This window comes from Dermacentor variabilis, chromosome 11 (genome assembly GCF_050947875.1).
Source record: "Dermacentor variabilis isolate Ectoservices chromosome 11, ASM5094787v1, whole genome shotgun sequence".
In the NCBI taxonomy this organism is placed as follows: domain Eukaryota; kingdom Metazoa; phylum Arthropoda; class Arachnida; order Ixodida; family Ixodidae; genus Dermacentor; species Dermacentor variabilis.
This window is the reverse complement of record NC_134578.1, coordinates 25,538,796-25,556,766: the sequence shown is the minus strand read 5'-3', so window position 1 is coordinate 25,556,766 and position 17,971 is coordinate 25,538,796. Positions and strand designations below refer to the sequence as shown.

At 47.7% G+C, this 17,971-nt stretch overlaps 1 protein-coding gene across 1 annotated transcript in view; it reads left to right on the top strand.

Annotated features, from left to right (window-relative positions):
* The window catches only part of LOC142564217 (uncharacterized), a 66,583-nt gene extending 50,771 nt beyond the window's left edge, over positions 1–15,812 (top strand). The window contains exons 2-3 of the mRNA XM_075675135.1: positions 9,413–9,768; positions 12,140–15,812. Coding sequence (XP_075531250.1) covers positions 9,413–9,768; positions 12,140–13,234 — 1,451 coding nt within the window. The 3' untranslated portion in view covers positions 13,235–15,812. The remainder of the gene's footprint in view (positions 1–9,412; positions 9,769–12,139) is intronic.
* The last annotated feature ends 2,159 nt before the right edge of the window (positions 15,813–17,971 follow it).

The following is a 17,971-nucleotide window of genomic DNA, read 5'->3' as shown; positions in this document are numbered from 1 at the left end:
TATCGTCACGTTCCCGACACCGAAGCCCCAGGTCCCTCTCAACAAATGCGAAGATGTCATTCCTCTCACGAAACACGCCGTTATAACCCTCGAGACATGAAAGTGTTTCACGTTGTTATCTGTTGAGACTGTTGTGCAAGACGTGACGCGAATGCTGGATAATCGGTGGCGTTGCGGTGTTCTGGAACTACCGGTACATTGAGAGGGACGACTCGGATGTGATGCAAAAGCATTAAAATAAGCTACTAGGCACAGTGTTACGTTTTACGATTCGCGGTCAGTCTGGCATCAACAAAGTGGCGCTTTTGGGCCAACTGGCTTCCCGTTTTCACTATTGATACTTTGGGACCCTCGTCTGTATATTACATTTATGTACCTATGTTTTGCATATGAATAAACTTCAACTTCATCAGACACGCACATAAGTACAGTTGGTCAGTTGAAATTACGGCCCCTGTATTTGTGCCTGCTATTTGCCCCCTCTATTTGTCAAAAACACGGCATCACGGCAACGCTCAGCGTGCTCTCGTTGCAAAGGTCAACTGCACGGAGTCACAGATGTACTGAACAAGGGCGTAGTTTCCCTGTGCTCAAAAGGGGCTCCCTTGCATAACGCACTGCTGGTATGTATGTATGTATGTATGTATGTATGTATGTATGTATGTATGTATGTATGTATGTATGTATGTATGTATGTATGTATGTATGTATGTATGTATGTATGTATGTATGTATGTATGTATGTATGTATGTATGTATGTATGTATGTATGTATGTATGTATGTATGTATGTATGTATGTATGTATGTATGTATGTATGTATGTATGTATGTATGTATGTATGTATGTATGTATGTATGTATGTATGTATGTATGTATGTATGTATGTATGTATGTATGTATGTATGTATGTATGTATGTATGTATGTATGTATGTATGTATGTATGTATGTATGTATGTATGTATGTATGTATGTATGTAGCCATAGGCAATATGAAATAAGCCAGTTCTGAAGTGCAACCAATTAAACCGTTTTTAGCAATGTAGGTCATCGTTCTCGCGCAGCTGAAGTGCGGACGCCGGGGTCGGGAGTCGAATCCGCGACCTCGTGCTTGGCTGTAGAACGCCGTGGCGACAGAGTCACCGCGACGACGCCAAGCAGGGGAAGGAGGGAAAGATGGTAGGAACGAAAGGCAGAGAAACTTTAATTAAATTCCGGGGTTTTACGTGGCAAAACCGCGATCTGATTACTAGGTACGCCATAGGGGGGGACCCCGGATTAACTTTGACCGCCTGGGGCTCTTTAATGTGCACCCAGTGCGCGGTACGAGGGAGTTTCGTTGCGTTTCGCCCCCATCGAAATGCAGGCCGCCGCGATCCGGATTCGAACCCGCGCCTTCGGGCTTAGCAGCGCCACACCAAGGCCACTACGCCACCTCGGCGGTTAAACGAAAGGAAACGAAAGAAAGTTGAAGTTGAATACTTATTCAGAAAGAGGTCCCAGAGTGAAAAACTATAGGGAAATCTCTTATAGTATGTTACAAAGAAGGTAGGAAACCTACAAAGCAGCTAAAAAGTGCTAAATTACAAAGAAAGGAGAAAGAGAGCTGAGGGAGAGAGAGAAAGAACGAAAGGTGCTAAGTTGCAAGGAAAGTAAAGATGAAAAAGAATAGAACTAAGAAAGAATGAATGAAGGAACGAAACGAGAAACAAACAAGAAGCAAGGAAACACGCGGGACTACATATATATACAAAGGAAGGAACGAGAGAAAGAAATACACCGACAGAAAGAAAGGCCGAGGGACCGCGCAGGAGAGTCGGCAGCCCCACAAAACGAAGACGACGACATGCTTCATCACTCCCGAGACCGGCGTCGCCCGAGCCACGGACCTGCGTCAAAACCGCTGCTCCGGTCGCCAAACACGAGAAGCCCCGCGTGCCCCAAACAACCGGACGGGAACAAAAGCTCGTCCGGGTGCGACGAGGACACGCGCACGCTTATGCCCGACGCCGAGCAACGCTCTGGTTGGAAGCCCCGAACGAGAGGCGTCGGGGTCACGCCCGAGCCACGGCGGCTACACACGTGCAGACACACATACGCACTGCCACAGTGGCCCCCATTCACTGTCGGGCTCTTTTGCTGCTCCACAGCGCGAACAACCTGCGACAAACACACACACACACACACACGAGTACAGGATAAAAGCGGGAGGAGAGTGGGTACGGTCGAAGAAAGCAGGCACCGGCCGGTGCGTGTACCGCATATTCCGGCGCATAACGGCAGCAGTGAGCCGACCGTCTTCGAAGTGTGCGGTGACGTGAAGTTTTTCGAGTTTGGTATTGCGGTGACGTTGTTTTCTGGTGCTTTTCTGTCGCGGTTATGTAATTGTTTTTTCTTTCTTAATTTTTTCTTTATAATGTCTTTCGTGTTCTCGCACTTCTCAATTTTTGTCTTGCTCTGTGATCTCGCTCATTCCCCACCTTTTCTAGTTTCGGCCACGTGACAGTTCTTGCGTCTACCAGGAGGTTACGCAGGAACAAAGCCCGTGGGTTTTTCAGTTGCCCTATTTCCATTCTACTCTTTTCTTACTTATAAAGGAATATATTTCTGCTCTTACTCCTTTTGTGTGTGTGTGGGTGCACGCGCATTGCTTAGAGAAATAATGCATGAAATTCTGTTCAATAGCGTCTCAACATAATGTCTATAAGAAGAACCAGAAACAAAACAGAAAGACTAATGAGCTTCCTATAAAGACTTTTTTAAGGTTGTGCGTGCCCCTCGTAAAAAATTATGCGCAACATCCTGCTGCGTCTCGTCGCAATGTCTATGGGAGGAATCAAAAATTCATCATAAAGACAACAGATTCTCATTAATGACTTGTAAGGCGCCTGCGTGTGCGCCCTTGTCAAACTCAGGCACGGTATTCTGTTGCAACTCAAGGTATAATGTTATAGAAGCCATAAAGAAAGCCAACATATTTTCTATGATGACTTTCGGGGGGGGGGGGGGGGTGTTTGTATTCTGGCCTGTTTGTGGTCGCAATGAAACACGTGACATTGCGTTCGATCGCCGTGCTCTTTTCATACCCCGTAGCGCTCCGCAAGCTACGCAAGTAGTTCGGTCACTGAAGTATCACTCCGCGCGTTTCGCAGTGAAGTTGCTTTTCAGCTGCGACGCTTTCCACGGAATAACTACGTCGCGTATCACATCTGCAACTTGTGCGCGAAAGGTTAGGTCGAATTACGCATTGATCGCGCACCTTTGTGCCTGTATTACGCGGCGAACTATGTTTTGGTCGCGAACGCAAGCGGTTGCGCTGCGGCCGCTGGTCGCAGAAACGTGTCACTCCGCTTGTTCGGCGGTAAATATAGGTTCACAATCAGCGACGCCTTCCGCGTAACAATTACGTCATATTTTGCGACGTAATTGCATGACGCGTGCCTATAATTGACACGCGCATAAACTGTCTGTTTTCGGTGAACGTTTTCGACCGGCTAATCTCTACTACAACGTTATCGCTCAGCGCGAGACGCGCCTTTCAGCATCGAAAGTTTCTGTGCAAGTCCAACTTCGATATAACGAACACGGACGTAATGAAATATCGGATATAATGAAGTAAACAAAAATTGTCTCAACACTTTACAGTGCAACGCATATATGTTTACAATTAATATCGAACTTAACGAAGCTATTGCTTTGCCAGATGCGACTTCGGTACAGCGAGGTTCGACTGCACATTTCGTTCATATGCGGCTCTCCATTCCCTTATCGAGAATATGCGCAGTAAGAGAAGTCGCTTTAGCGTTGTCATAAGGATTACATAACGGAGTAAAACGGGAGTGCGTGTTACATAAATTATATGTTACATTGCTCCAACCTGTGCGGCTCGAAACTCTCCGCTGGTACACTTCGTAGGGGAGAGCCGATTGCGTTATGGCTAAATGTCATTTCACTAGAGACGGGCACCCGACACAGGCTCTCGTCAGCAACATAACAAACAATAAAAAACGTTGTCAACTAAAAAACAGGCAACACAAAGGACATTAAATGCACTACGAACTCGTATCCCTAACGTACGAGGCGGCAAAGCCTACAAAAGCGCGCGAAAGTGAAGAAGGCATCCGTAAGACTGCAACAATTAGGTAGAAAAGGCACCTGAGAAGAAGCAGGGCGGTATACGTGTCGTAAGCGCCGGATGTGTGAGATAAGTACATGCTCCGAAGTGACGCCACGTACACCTAAACCACCAGACACCATGCGTACGTGGCGAAACGAGATCCCGCGGGAATCGAGAGAAGCGGATGATGAGCGTTAAGGTTGCTTTACCGCAGTATCCGCCTGCAGTGCAGCGAAGAGGAAAGCCGCGCGACGCGGAATTTCGTTCGTCGTGTTGCAAGAACAGGGCAGGGCGTTGCTCAACACCATACTTGAGATTCACGGTTCTGGTGTGTCCCCTGGGATTTTTTTTCTGTTCCCTTTTTGTGTGTGTGTGTGTGGTAGCTTTGAGTGGAGCCTTTCAGTTGCAGCATTAGTATCAAATATTAGCGTTAATTAATAGTCAGGAATATTATGTTACCCTTCTATAAACCTCGCAATAATTGTTTTGTCTCGAGAGATTACAACTAGTTTTAGAGAAAGCATTTGCTGAATCAGCCAAAAAGTAATTATGCAATTCAAATCTATACTTTGAATACTTAGACGCATAAGAAAGCATAAATATTTCTTTCTTTTCGTTTTTTTTTTCGTTTTTTTCTAAGAGCAAACAACTTTCCTGTCAGGTTTCCAAGCTTTCTACTCGGCCACCACTTTCATTGGACAGCAAAGCATCCTGCATGTTTCTTTACTTCGATGCTGTCTTCGTGAAGCCGTCTCTTTTGCTGGCTTCGCCAGAATTGGAACGACACCAAAGATGGTCGCTGTCCCCTTAGCTACCTACTTAGCCGTCTACGGCGAGTATTCGAACCCCGCCACTGTCGATGGCGCCGGGGCTGTCATTTCCGGACCAATCCTATAGCGTCAAATCCCGATGTAAGCGTTTCCCAGCATTCATATACTGGTAGCTAGGTGCCGTCCTTTTACGGGCGCAGAAGCGCGAGGTAGAGTTTCCACGACATGCTCTAATCGAGCCCGCGTTACTGTGCCCGAGCGCAGGCGAGCTTGCGAGAAACCGTTTCTTCCTTTCCCCTGCGCATTAAATGCGAGTGTTTCCGGTGCCTGAGACCCACGGAGCTGTCATAGTCGCTGAACCCGCCTGTCGTCACGTTCGCTCTCGGCTCGAGAAAGGGTGAAAAGATTGAGGGTTGGGAGCCTGGAAGGAGAAGAAGAGAAGAGTCGCGGAGAAGGATAGGGAAAAAAGGCGGAGACACTGAAACGACTGGGGAAAGGAAGAGGGATGGAGGGAGAACGGCAGGTAAGGAGGAGAGTCGCGGAGAAGGTTAGGGAAAAGGCGGAGACGTTGGAACGAACGGGGAAAGGAAGAGGGTTTGGAGGGAGAACGGTGGGTGAAGAGGAGAGTCGCGGAGAAAGACAGGGAAAAAGGCGGAGACGTTGGAACGACTGGGGAAAGGAAGAGGGATGTAGGGAGAATGGCTAGGGAAGCACTGGGGAAAGCCGGCACAGCGCAAGCCGTTGCCACCGGCTGTGCGATGACCGGACGCGTGGCTGATGGAGCCGGTTTAAGCGCCTCGACGTTTTTTCCGCGGCAAGTTCTCCCCCTTTACACCCCGACTGCCTCGGCAGAGTGCCTCGTGCCAAACGCAGGCAGCATAGTCAAACCGGGCCAGTTGTCTACCCGTGCACTGCTTTCTACTGAACGATTTTGCAAATGAGCGGTTGCGCCCATAGCGCTTACTGCGATAGTTAGGGAAATCGGGCACTGGTGCCCGCAGCAGCTGCAAGGCGAAGCTGTTTGGCCAGCGTGGGAACAATGAGTAGTGCACGGATTTGCATAAACTTCGTCCTCCTGGCTTCAAACGACTTTGCGACTTTGCCAATTGACTTCTTTTGTTTATCAGCGATATATCGCCTTATCAATAGAACGAGAATTCGCGATGATCATTCGTGTGCGCAGAGACACATCTCCTTAGAAAGTTGAGAAAAATCTGATAGCTCGGAAATTTTTTTAAATGCAATTTAAGCGTAATAAGCAAATGTAATGAGCACGCCAGACGCCACAATCACAAAGATTAGAAGATTTCGCGTACGACACATCACTCGTAGAATTCCGCCATGTCGTTAAATTCTGAACCAATCAGACTTCCCAAGATGGCGAATTCGACAATACGGCTGAATTTGTCGATATATTATAGAATAGCACCCTCACAGCTGAACGATCAGAGCGCCAGTTTCTCCTCTAAAGCAAGTTTAGTAAAAAAGCTTATGGTCGCGTTCCGCTTGAGAGAAAGAGAAAGCAACGTTTATTATACGAAACAGTGTCCCGAGCGAGGCCGGGTATCACACTCCGGTGGGAAGGCTCCTTAGTCCAGGAACCCTCTGGCTTCGACTGCCCTCTTGGCCCTGGCAACGAGTTGTGGCTTGCCTTCCAGGTCCCCGAGGGTTAGCTTGGCCTCCTTCCACGTTTCGAGTAGGTCGTTTGCTTCTATTGTTCGTTTTGCGTGCATTTCTGGTTGCATTTCGCTGCAACCAGAAACACGTGCTCCTGGAATGCACACTTGCTCCTGGAATGCATGGGCATTCCAGGAGCAAGTGTGCCAGAGTGTCGGGTGCGTTGCAGAGTGGGCAGAAGTAGCCGTGGAGCGTCGGGTAGGGGCGATGCATCATCGTTCCGTGAGTGTACCTATTACGCTGCAGGCGTCTAAGGATCAGGCTTTCTTCTCTGTCGACTTTAGGGTGCGGTGGAGGGTACACTCGACGCTCGAGTCGGTAATGTTGCAATATGGCCGAATAGTTGGTGCCTCCGCCTCTTCTGTCGCGGGTCGGAGAGCGCGTAGGGAGAGGGGAGCCCGGCTGACGTGCTCGCGGGCAGCGGCGTGGATTAAAAAATATATATTTTTCGAATATCATCAAGGGTAGTGAGTGTGTCATGCATCGCTTGCATCTTCAACGAGTGCCGTAAATTGTTAAAGATAGCAGATTCAAGGCAAAAAGATAACTTTTTTTACTCGTCAAAGCTTCGCAGTTACAGTAGTTATTTCAATTAACGCTATAATTACTCACTGCAATTATATTGAAAACACATTTCACTAATTAAGTTTCCTTAAATATTATTTATTATTATTTTTTATAAAGACGACGCATTATATATACCTCATGAGTTTGTGCTTAAATGTATAGGAACAGAGACATTATTATCTCAGATCTCAGTTCCATTTCCGAGAACTCTACTTAAAACAAAGATTAAAAATGTACCAAATTTACGAAGCGGACATTTTATTTAAACTATAATTCTTCATTCTACAAGGATTGCTAAATATCTCAAAAGTGATAAAACATAGAAGCATGCAATTCACAACATTGTAAATCAGCAATACAAAATGGTATCGCAGTTGTATCAAAGCCTCTAATAAAATATGCAAAGAGGACAAAATGGATGTAGTAAACACCCAGTATAGTATACCAATTATTTGTCAGTATGTTTTTTTTCAATACCGTCGTAAATACTGTAATGATACCACGTAAGCTGCAAACCCATCTATCGCATTTGTCCCCTTTCAATGCTCTGGCATATGCAGTTTGCCGAAAATAACGCGATAGCGTGCTTTGGTGCAGAGTTGCTGATTTGTAAAATGTGCGCTTTCTTTTTACTTGTCGATTTTCTGCAACATTTGTAAAAAAAATTAGGTCCTAAGCGGAAAATTGTGCATTCTACAATCGGTAGAAACCTGCTTTCTCTCTTAGTGCAACAAATTTTGTTCAACTTGAACATGCTCGGTTTAATTGTAGTAATAGTTCTGTGTCCTCTAGCTGGTGTCAGCATCAAGATATGACGCCAGCTTGCCCGTGCCTTATGCTCCTCCGATGTTCCGGTATCGGGACAGGTTTTAGCATTGGAGACGTAGACGTGACTAGCATAATTGGTGGTTCTACCATGAAGCACAATGTTTAACCAGAGAAAACACACAGGTGTACGCACTACTGAAGTGGCCAATGATATTTTACTGAGCTGCTGATGTGAAACGTACTGAACGGCATAATCGTGTAACGCTTAGCCAACGACGAGAGCACCCATGTAACAAAAAAAATGAAAAAAAATTACGGCTACTTCATTTCTGAATCAAAGTAAGTTACCGCAGAAGCTGAGGCCTCTGAGTTCCACAAGAACAACGAAAGTAGTCACAAATATGTTTGCAACTACATGGCCTTGAAATGCACATTAACGCATGGTCGCTGTTCTCCATAGTTTGAGCCACAATCACGCTCTAAGCGCTCCTTGATCCGTTAGAAGGTCCTGTTGGAATATCGGCCGTACACCTTCTCTTATTATTATTACTTTTTTTTGGCAATGAAGCCTAGAGCTTGAACTCTTTGCCGTCGATGCCGCCGTCGCTCTTCACGGAGGCTTGTTGGGTTGTCGCACGCGTCACTGCAGCGTACAATTTAGGGACGAGATGCTCACGCATGAAGGATGTGAAATTATTGATCGAATATTTATAAAACCAATTTAATACATCAGGGCGTTGACGGGCGAACGAGGGGAGCATGTATGCTGGCCTATGATGCATGAAGTAACGCTGATCCAAAACAATGGCAAGTGAATTTCAGCTCGAATGATTGCGATTTCTCTGCGACGGAACAGTGAAGAGATCTGTCACTGCGCCACGGGTGTTTCGCCTTTCCTTTTCTTTTTTTCTTGCCGTAGGACTGGCAGTTGGCGCCACCCTTCCGATGCAGTGACCTCGCGAGCTGTTATGTGCCATTATAGTTCACTAGAATTCTACAGAACACTATACAGTGCGATCGTGGGCTAGGCCTTCATCCCTCGATATAGAGAACCTCAAGAATACCACCGAGATAATGCCCAAAGATTGGAGGCAACGTGAGATACAGCGTAGCAAGAGTCTACAACACGATTCACTTCCCGTGAATGGGAAAAGACAGGTTAGAAACGGCTAACCGCTTGGCATGAAATGGGTCGAATGCAGCCATGTCAGGCGTTCCGTTGCGTCCGGAAGTGCGGCAAACCCTCGAGAAAAGCCGGTGCTGCGGTAAGACAGTTCTAACGCGTTGTAGCTAGTTGCATAAGGTGCCACAAGATGTCACCACTAGCGTTGCAACTGCCGTCCAGATATCCGTGGTAACCCGACAATCCCTACATGGTAACACATGGTAATACGGGCAAGTTGAAACCGTAAAGCTGTCTTTGTCGTCACGGCCGCGTGTTTGGCTCCGTTACACCTCATTCGTTAACATTCCTCCGCTCTGTCCTCCCCCCTCTCTCCTTGCGTTTGCAGAGAGGGTCAGGATGCCAGAACCCACCCCGTCCCCGACGTCATGTCGCCTGCTCCCGTTCTCGGGTCACCGGTCCCAGGACGGCTCCCTCTACGCCCTCAGCGCCACCAAGATCTGGACGCTGTCTCCCTCTCCGCCGGTCAGCAACAGAGGTGGCGGCGGCGGCGGCGGCAGCAGAGGGGGCGCCGTCTGGAGGGACTCGCCGCTGCCCCAGAAGCTCAGCGGCGACGCCTGGCGGGTGGTGTGCGCCAGCGACCGCCACGTGGTTCTGTACGACGGTGCACACGCTTTCTTGCACACTCACCGCGCATCGGCCTGGAGGAACGTCACGTTGGGTCAGGCGCGTGGCGGCACGCCAGTAAGCATTATTAGTATATCACTATAGGGTTGAGCATCGGGCTAGTTGGTATTGCATTCTAAAACTGGTACAGCGCAACACAGAAAGGAAGAAACAAGCCGAGGCAGTTTCTTCCTTTCTATATTGCGCTGTACCAGTTTTAGAACGTTATTAGTATAGGGATGCTAAGAACACGATTCGAAATTTTAAAAATAGAGAGAGAGATATATATAGCAAGGAGAGGAAAGGCAGGGAGGTCAACCAGACGAACGTCCAGTTCGCTACCCTACACTGGGGGTGAGGGAAAGGGGGAAAAGAAAGAAGAAAATAGGAAGGAAGTAGCGGCTGTGTGCAGTGAAGCACCGTGACACCAAAGTGGAGTTCCGTAGGTTGTGATCTGCGTTGCCAAAAAAAAAAAAAATAAGTCCACCTGAAAGCTTTCCGCATAAAACTATGACTGAAAAGACTAACGACAGCAAGTCGAGGTCTATCTTGTTACGGTGGCGATTACGTACGCGATCTTGCTCATCAGCCGCTGCTTAAAGGTACCTTGAAACAGTTTTTGACCATTTTGTACAAACGTGCTGAATCGTTAGGTTAGGCCCTCCTGATCAATAAGTGACGCATTTCAGCGCTCCGCGTAGGCGTGTAATTTGTTACGAGGTTTCACAAAATACGCATCGCTGCCAATCGCAGCGACGCCACTCCCCTGAGTTTTCAGCCGCCCTTTCACAATCGACGCAGTTAGCCCAATTGACGTGAGTTGGAGGAGCTATCCGATTGGCTACCCACGTTGCGTCGTCGATAATTTTTCCAGCTTTATGATGAACAGTTGTCGTTCGTCATGGTTGGAATGTTGGTTAATTTATTTCTAAACGAAAAGTAACATCAAGAGAATACACAATGACAATTTATCACTACAGTCAAGCACTTATGGCACACAGCAAGTGTCGTCTGCTTGCGTTACAACATTTTTCACGTTGACGCGATCTGCGCGGTCAGTGTCGGTCCCGAGCTTTCTTGTCGCGAGCACCATGAATCGCCTTTGTGACGTTGTGGGCTACAAATGTAGCGATCGGCGACGTGTCATGCTGCAACGTGGTGTCCCTTTGCAAGGCGGTGACGTGACAGTGGGTTGCTACAGCTCATCGGGCTGTCGGTATCCGATCGGCGCCAGCATCTACGCGTTTGCGGCCGACACTCAGGTATTCAGGTGTTCGAAATTGTTCTCTAGCCCGAATAGTCGGCCAGGGAAAGGTCAGTTTCGACAGGTTTGGTAGCAAAACAAAGCGCGGCTATTCCAGTACGAAATCTCAATTTTCTCCGCTTACAATATCAGCGTACCGACAGCCTCCGTCGAATATGCAATACGGGCATATTTACATATAAGCAACGGGTAGCGTTGGTAAGGCCATGGCAGCATGAAAAACACTGCGCTAAAATAGACCTTCACAGCACATCGTACTAGTTCTGCTGGATGGTGCTGGTAAATATTTCAGGGTACACCTTACCAGTCTTGAGTCAATAGCGCCTAGGCTTAAATGCCTAAACTGCTTGACGATACAAGAACGTCTAACGCAACAACGGAGTTGGAGCCCGGTATGCAAACGTATTACAGTTTACCAAGTACCATAACAAAGGAGGGAGAGAGAGAGAGACGTGCACCATCACAGATGATCATCCCTTCTGTCGCTTGACATAAAAAAAGCACACAAAGCTATAATTGTAATACTCATGTTCTACACATCTGAAAGCGCCAAGGCGTCGGCAACAACATTCGTACTTGATAGTAGATAGTCTTCTCTTCGTCCTCGATGAAAACAATTAAGCAATGCTAAAACGCTTGTTATAAGCCTTGTGGTTTAATAAAAAGTCGCAAGATGGCGCTAACAACGCTAGTTTTGCCCCAGGCTTCACTGGTATTCCAATGTTCTGTAAAGTGTAATGCATCTAAGATCATGTTCAAACTAGTGTCGTAGGATTACGCTAAACCTAACTGCACAAATGGAACAACGTGCACCTGTGAAACAGATTAAATTTTAAAAATTGAACAGCAATACGAGAAGTGTGGCACTTGGTACGCCGGCAAAGGTCTAAACATGTTCACACCATTGTGTCCACAGAAACAGGGTCGTGGGCACTACGTACTGCTATAGAGAAGTTAACCAGATGATGACAGGGTGCACCAAGCGCGAGAATATGTTATTCGCTTTAGCGATGGTTAGTGTGTCTGCAAGGCCTGCCAATGGTGCTTCGAGTTGGCACTGCGTCAAGCGTTTCAACTAACGCACGCGAGCCGAGTCATAACACAGGTAGCACTGCTTGCACTCGTAATCATCAGGTAGCACTCGTAATCATTTTTCTAGTTGAGAACCCCTCATTTCTGACGCAGGCACCGGCCGCCATCTGGTGCACTCCAGACGAGATCCAAATGCTCAACCTCAAGACCGGCTCCCTCACCAGGTTCCTCGGTGACGGCCACATCAACGTCACCGAGTCCACGAGGCTTCCGGTGCTGCCCGCCAGGAAGTCGCACACACACACCTGGTACCACCAGGACCAAGTGTACGTCATCACGGACAAGTACCATAACGGCACTGCCCTCCTGAACAGTACCACCATCCTCTGGAAGGCCTCAGGACTAACCGTCTACAAGAACTGGATAGTCGCCTCCCAGTGGAGCCAAGGCAACCTCGATTACCCGGACTCTCTAGCCAAATCCTATTCCTGGACTGGAGGCGAAGACCTCTGGCTGTGGAGGGAGCTCGGAGCCGACTGTGAGCTGTGGAGGTTCAACGTAACGGCGCAGACCTGGACCACGCTGAAGAAAGAACACGTCTCGCCGGCACACGGCCGGCCCGTGCTCGCCTGGTCTCGAAAGAGCGACGATGCACCGTGCCTCGTGTTTGCCGACTCAGCGTGCGATTCTATGCCCTACACGTACTGCCTGACGCGTACCGAGCTCGCTGGCGGCCAAGCTACCACAACGGCCGCTACTTCCCAAGCCAACACGACGTCCGCTGTTTCTCAAGTGGCGACGTCAACTGAAATCTCGTCCGTGACGCCTCACTACACCACTTCGAGCGGAAGGACAGACGCAGCGACGCCGCCAGTTGTAGTGACGTCACCAGCCGCCGTAACACGCGACGTCATGACAACAACATCTGTGAAGCCAACGGCGGTGACCTTGATGTCCGACACCACGTCGCCTTCCACGACGACGACAACCGCTGGCTCCCTTACGACCAAGGCGATTGCTGGTGCAGATGCCACCTACTCCGTGGTTGATTCCGACCAGTCCAAGTGGCACCAGCGGAATTCGGGCATCTTCGGATCGATCATTTTCTTTGGTACGTCAATCACCATATTCACCATCGTCGGCGTCGTCTGGTGCATTCGACACTGCGTGCATTTCCCTAAAGAGGCGCTCTTGCTCAGGGACCCGCCTTCAGTGAGATACACGGCCATTCCGGATACGATCGCGTGAACGGCAAGGTTTGAATGCCCGCCTCCGTTTAAGCCTATTGGCAAGCTCTCTTGTCAGTAGCAGCCTTCGGTACAGGGGCTTTCCCCTGAAAAGAAAGAAACTGCCTGTGTCTCAACCTCGGCCGTCACAGACGAGGAACTGCGACGGAAGGAAGAAGCCAAACACCAGACGATGACTTCCGGTTTGACAAGAACAGCCGCCATCAACGCGAGGCAAGATTGCGACTTCGTGTATGCACACAATCTTTGCGCTCATAACAGTGCGAAAAGAACATAGGCGAGCACTTGAATGCCGCCCGTGGTTCGCAAAAGTGTGAGACGCACATTTGTCTTCGGCCCTACTTCTATGCTATGTCTATGTTATTATTTTATCTTATTTTCGTAGATTCCCTTATCGCCAGTATTGGGCCACTCGCAGAATATTCAAAAGTTCAAAGCGATACATGGCCCTTTTTACGTGTACTTTAAACGTAGCACGAAAATTAACAACCAGCCACCTTTGTCTATTTGCTAAAAAACATACCGTCTAGTTCGTGCCTAATGGTTCCTGAATCTCTGGCTCGATCCAACGAAATGATTTGAAACAGGAAGTCGTCACTCACAGAGTAACTTCTTTTCATAAGTTTTAAAACCACTCGTTGGGAGCTGGGTAAGGAAATTTTTTTTTCGCCCTATGTATCGCATTACCCTCAATTTTGGAGCACGGGGTATCGTTTACGTCATGTCCACGTGAGCCTGCGCGAACTTTACATAATGTCCGGACTATATTTTCATGTCAAACTAGTTTCGGAGTTATTCTGGTCTTGAGCCGCACGTTTCTGTTTCACATGTTTCCTATCGATGTGTTCACTTGCGACCGTAGCAGTAGTCTACGCATAACAGACTTGATTGATGACGTCATGAAGGGAACGCAAGCGCATGCCATTGCAGTGGAAGAAAAGAAGCACTTCGCTTCTGGGTCGGTTTGCGAGCTTTCAAGAAAGAGAGAGAGGAAAGGAATTTTTATTTAAAAGCAGAGAGGTTTGCGGGCGCAGAAACATTGGCGTACACGCTACTCTACAAAGAAGTGATGAATCGAGTGTATCTGTGTTTTTACAAGTGCATTTCGCCAAGTCCTGTACGTGGCCCACCGGGTCCGCAATGTTCACTACAGCTAAGCAGCATCGAAGTTTGCCCATCTATTGGTACTGACACGCGAAAGCCTACGATCCTACAGATAGAACCACTCCATTGACAAATAGCCAAAATCAAATCAACAACGTGGTGATAATGCACGAGAAACAATCTGCAGCCAACACTTTGCGCTTCCAGACCCAAACGGCACAGTTTCAGTCCCCAGGATACTTTGACAGTGATGCTTTTACATATCAGTGTATTCCAAGTGTACAGTGAGACAGGACTCGCCAAGACTTTCTTGACTTTCATGTTGTCATATCGTGTGACAAAGATCATGGACACCCTTGCAAATGCGGCGTGCGGGCCTTAAAGACCACAGTGCACAATAAATTCCACGAGACTATCTTGCAACGGGTATTCTAACGCTGGGTACATCATGTACAAGTGATTACATGTTTTATAACATATCGCACAATCGATACTGTTAACATAGAAAATAGTTTACCGGTTAATGCCGGAAAAAATATACGTCGTTTCGGAATACTTACGGGATTCATCCTGCACACCGGAGTACGACCACATAATACTTAATTCAGAGTTAACCAACAGTGATCGCTGCCCCATTTATTTGTTAGCAAGTTTGGGCCAGATAGTAGTCGGCTGAACACTGGGCCACATCAACGTTGGGAGTACATTTACACCGTTTGTCAGCTTTATCACGATCCTCTTGGGATCTATACTCAAAGGCCAAAGGGAGTGCCGATTACTCCTCCTTCAGAGAGCGATCGGTTGTCTCATATTTAACTCCCTTTTTTACAGTTCTCGTAGCCTCCCCGAACACCTGAGTACGAGAACCGAATACTTCATTCAGAGTTAACCAACAGTGATCGCTGCCCCGTTTGTTTGTTAGCAAGTCTGGACCAGATAGTAGTCGGCTGAACACTGGGCCACATCAACGTTGGGAGTACATTTACACCGTTTGTCAGCTTTATCACGTTCCTCTTGGGATCTATACTCAAAGGCCAAGTGCCGATGACTCCTTCACGCGAGAGTGATCGGTTGTGTCATATTTAACTCCCTTTTTTACAGTTCTCGTATCCCCCCCCATGTAGTGCATTCACACTGATTGGGCAAAGGCAGGGTATGTGGACTCCTTTGGCATGTAGATAATTCTCTCAAAATTGAGTCAGTTAAGAGACTCACACATGAAGGAGTTGTCAGCACTCCACTGTTTTCGTATAGTAAACATTTAGCTCACTTTTAACTCCCACACTCTAAGAAAAGTTTTCCCTCTTTGGGGTGCTTATCTTGTCCTGCAACGCTAATCATCATTTATCTTGCGTGCCTGTCCGTTCTTTAATGCTGCGCGCAGGGCGCCCGGTACTTACAGGTTACGAATGGCATGCGCGTTATCAACGTGACCTTGCATTCTTGACAGGAAAGTAGTGAGCGCAGAGAGAGAGAGAGAGCAAAGAGAGGAAAGGCAGGGAGGTCAACCAGACGAGTGTCCGGTTTGCTACCCTACACTGGGGGAAGGAAAAGGGGAACAGAAAGAGGAAAGAGGGATAGAGGTAACACTGTGTGTGCACGCAGCAAAGCACCTGGAAATCAGTCAAGTCCAAGCAAGTGCTCCGCCGATACGTTAGGCTGCCGTCATTCTGCTGTCTGAAACTAATCTTGGTGCTTTCCCATAGCTGGTGATGTACGCTGAAGTCACCAGTGAAGACCAAGGAGCCGATGGGCGTCAGCAGTACGTTGCAGTGCGTGGCAGTATATTGTTAAGTTAAACCCCAGCCTTTTTACTTCAGTGCGAATAGAATGATGCGGGTGAGCCATGATGCTTACTCAAGCGTTGCAGGTAGTGAATTGAGAGCATCCCCCCCCCCAGCACTTGCATTGGACTTCGCGCTGACGGAGTGTGCAGGTTATTCATGAGCATTCGAAAAGTATTTGTCAGAGGCCGGAGCATCGTAACCACTTGCCAGTCTTCTTCGGGCAATTTGTCAGGAACCTGCGCTGTGAACTCTACAGCCGTGCGCAGCCGTATCACTTGACGTGGTTCCGGCTCCGGCTGTGGCATCGGCTGCGGCTTCGGTTGTGACTTCCGTTGTTCTTCTGGCTTTGCCTGTTGCTTTAGTAGTACGGACCACGTTGTATTTTTCTCCGCCATGACCTTGTCAGATTTAGATTGAATTGCGCCAGGCCTAGGGAGCAGAGGAGGAGGTGTCGGATGAGGCGTACTTTTGACCGAGGCATCAGCGTTCTTTGAAGCACAGCTTACAAAAAGAAAAAAACGCAGGCAAGGCACATGACGGATATTGTTGTGGGACAAGGTAAGCCCCAAAGGATGGAAATATTTTTAAAAGTGCATGTTTAACTCACTTTTCTTGAGTTCTCGCACACTCTTGAATAAGTTTGCACCCTTTAGGGCGTATCTTGTCCCACAACTATAATCGTCATCTTTATTGTCCGCATTTCCTTTCTTTAACGCTGCGGCCCAATTACTTCCACGTCACGAACGGCATGCGCGTTATCAGCGTGACATGGCATTCTCAACAGGAAAGTAGCGAGAGCAGCGTTTTCAAGAAAGGAAACGCAAGCAAGGCAGATGACGGTTATTCTTGCAGGACAAACATACACTCCCAAGGGTGCAACTGTTTTGGGAGTGTATCACCCGGCCAATGGAGTGCGTTCACACCGTTCGGGCAAAAGCAGAGTGAAGGAACTCCTGAGCAGTGTACGATAACTCTCGAAATGAAGTTAGTTGTGGGACAATCAGACCTTCTCACGTGAAGCTTGCCCGCAATCCAATGCAAATATTTTGCAAAGGAGTACGTCACCAACCTACACAAGCTCAAGGCGCCAGCAGAGGCAAGTTAAACTGCATTAGAAGAACACAAATAGCTCCCGTGCCGACAGCGGGTCGGTGCAAATCACTATGTAACACCGTAGTTAATTAGCACACCGCGCAACTCGATTCCTTCGTAACCATCCAGAGTATTGCGCAGGCTGCTGTCGGTTGCATGACGTATCGCCAACGAAATAAAACATATGCTGGTACGATAATCAAATTTGGAGGTTTGTCGATCTCCTTTGTTGCGTACACGGTAGTTCCCAATTTTGGTATTAAAGTATATCTTACTGTATATATGTCGGCTTGTTGGTTGTTTTCCTCTGTCTATTCGTTTTCTATTCGTCCGCTGCAAGTTGTGATTTCGAGTTTATTGTTCGCTGATACGGTGACGAAATATGAGCAAACGTTTCTCTTTTTTCTTTCGAGACAATTCAAGGCTGTAATTAGTGCATTTGACATAGACCATGACGTAAGACAAAAGTAGCATCTTAGATCGCGTGTAATTCCTTTGTCTCCTTCTTTACGTGTTGAAGATGCAGAGCTCCCTTCGGCTCGATGCACCCGATTGTGACAAATAGACTTTGAAGTTTTGTAGAATACCCTTTTATTTACAAATCAAACTTTGCAACTGTACATATCAACGACGACCATGGCTCTGAGTGTGGTTTCGTGTGAAAGTGCCATATATTGTGCTGCCAAGTCAGCGTAAGCTGTTATTGTTCTGCCACAGCGCACCTTCACATATGTTAATAGGGACGTTTGCTAATC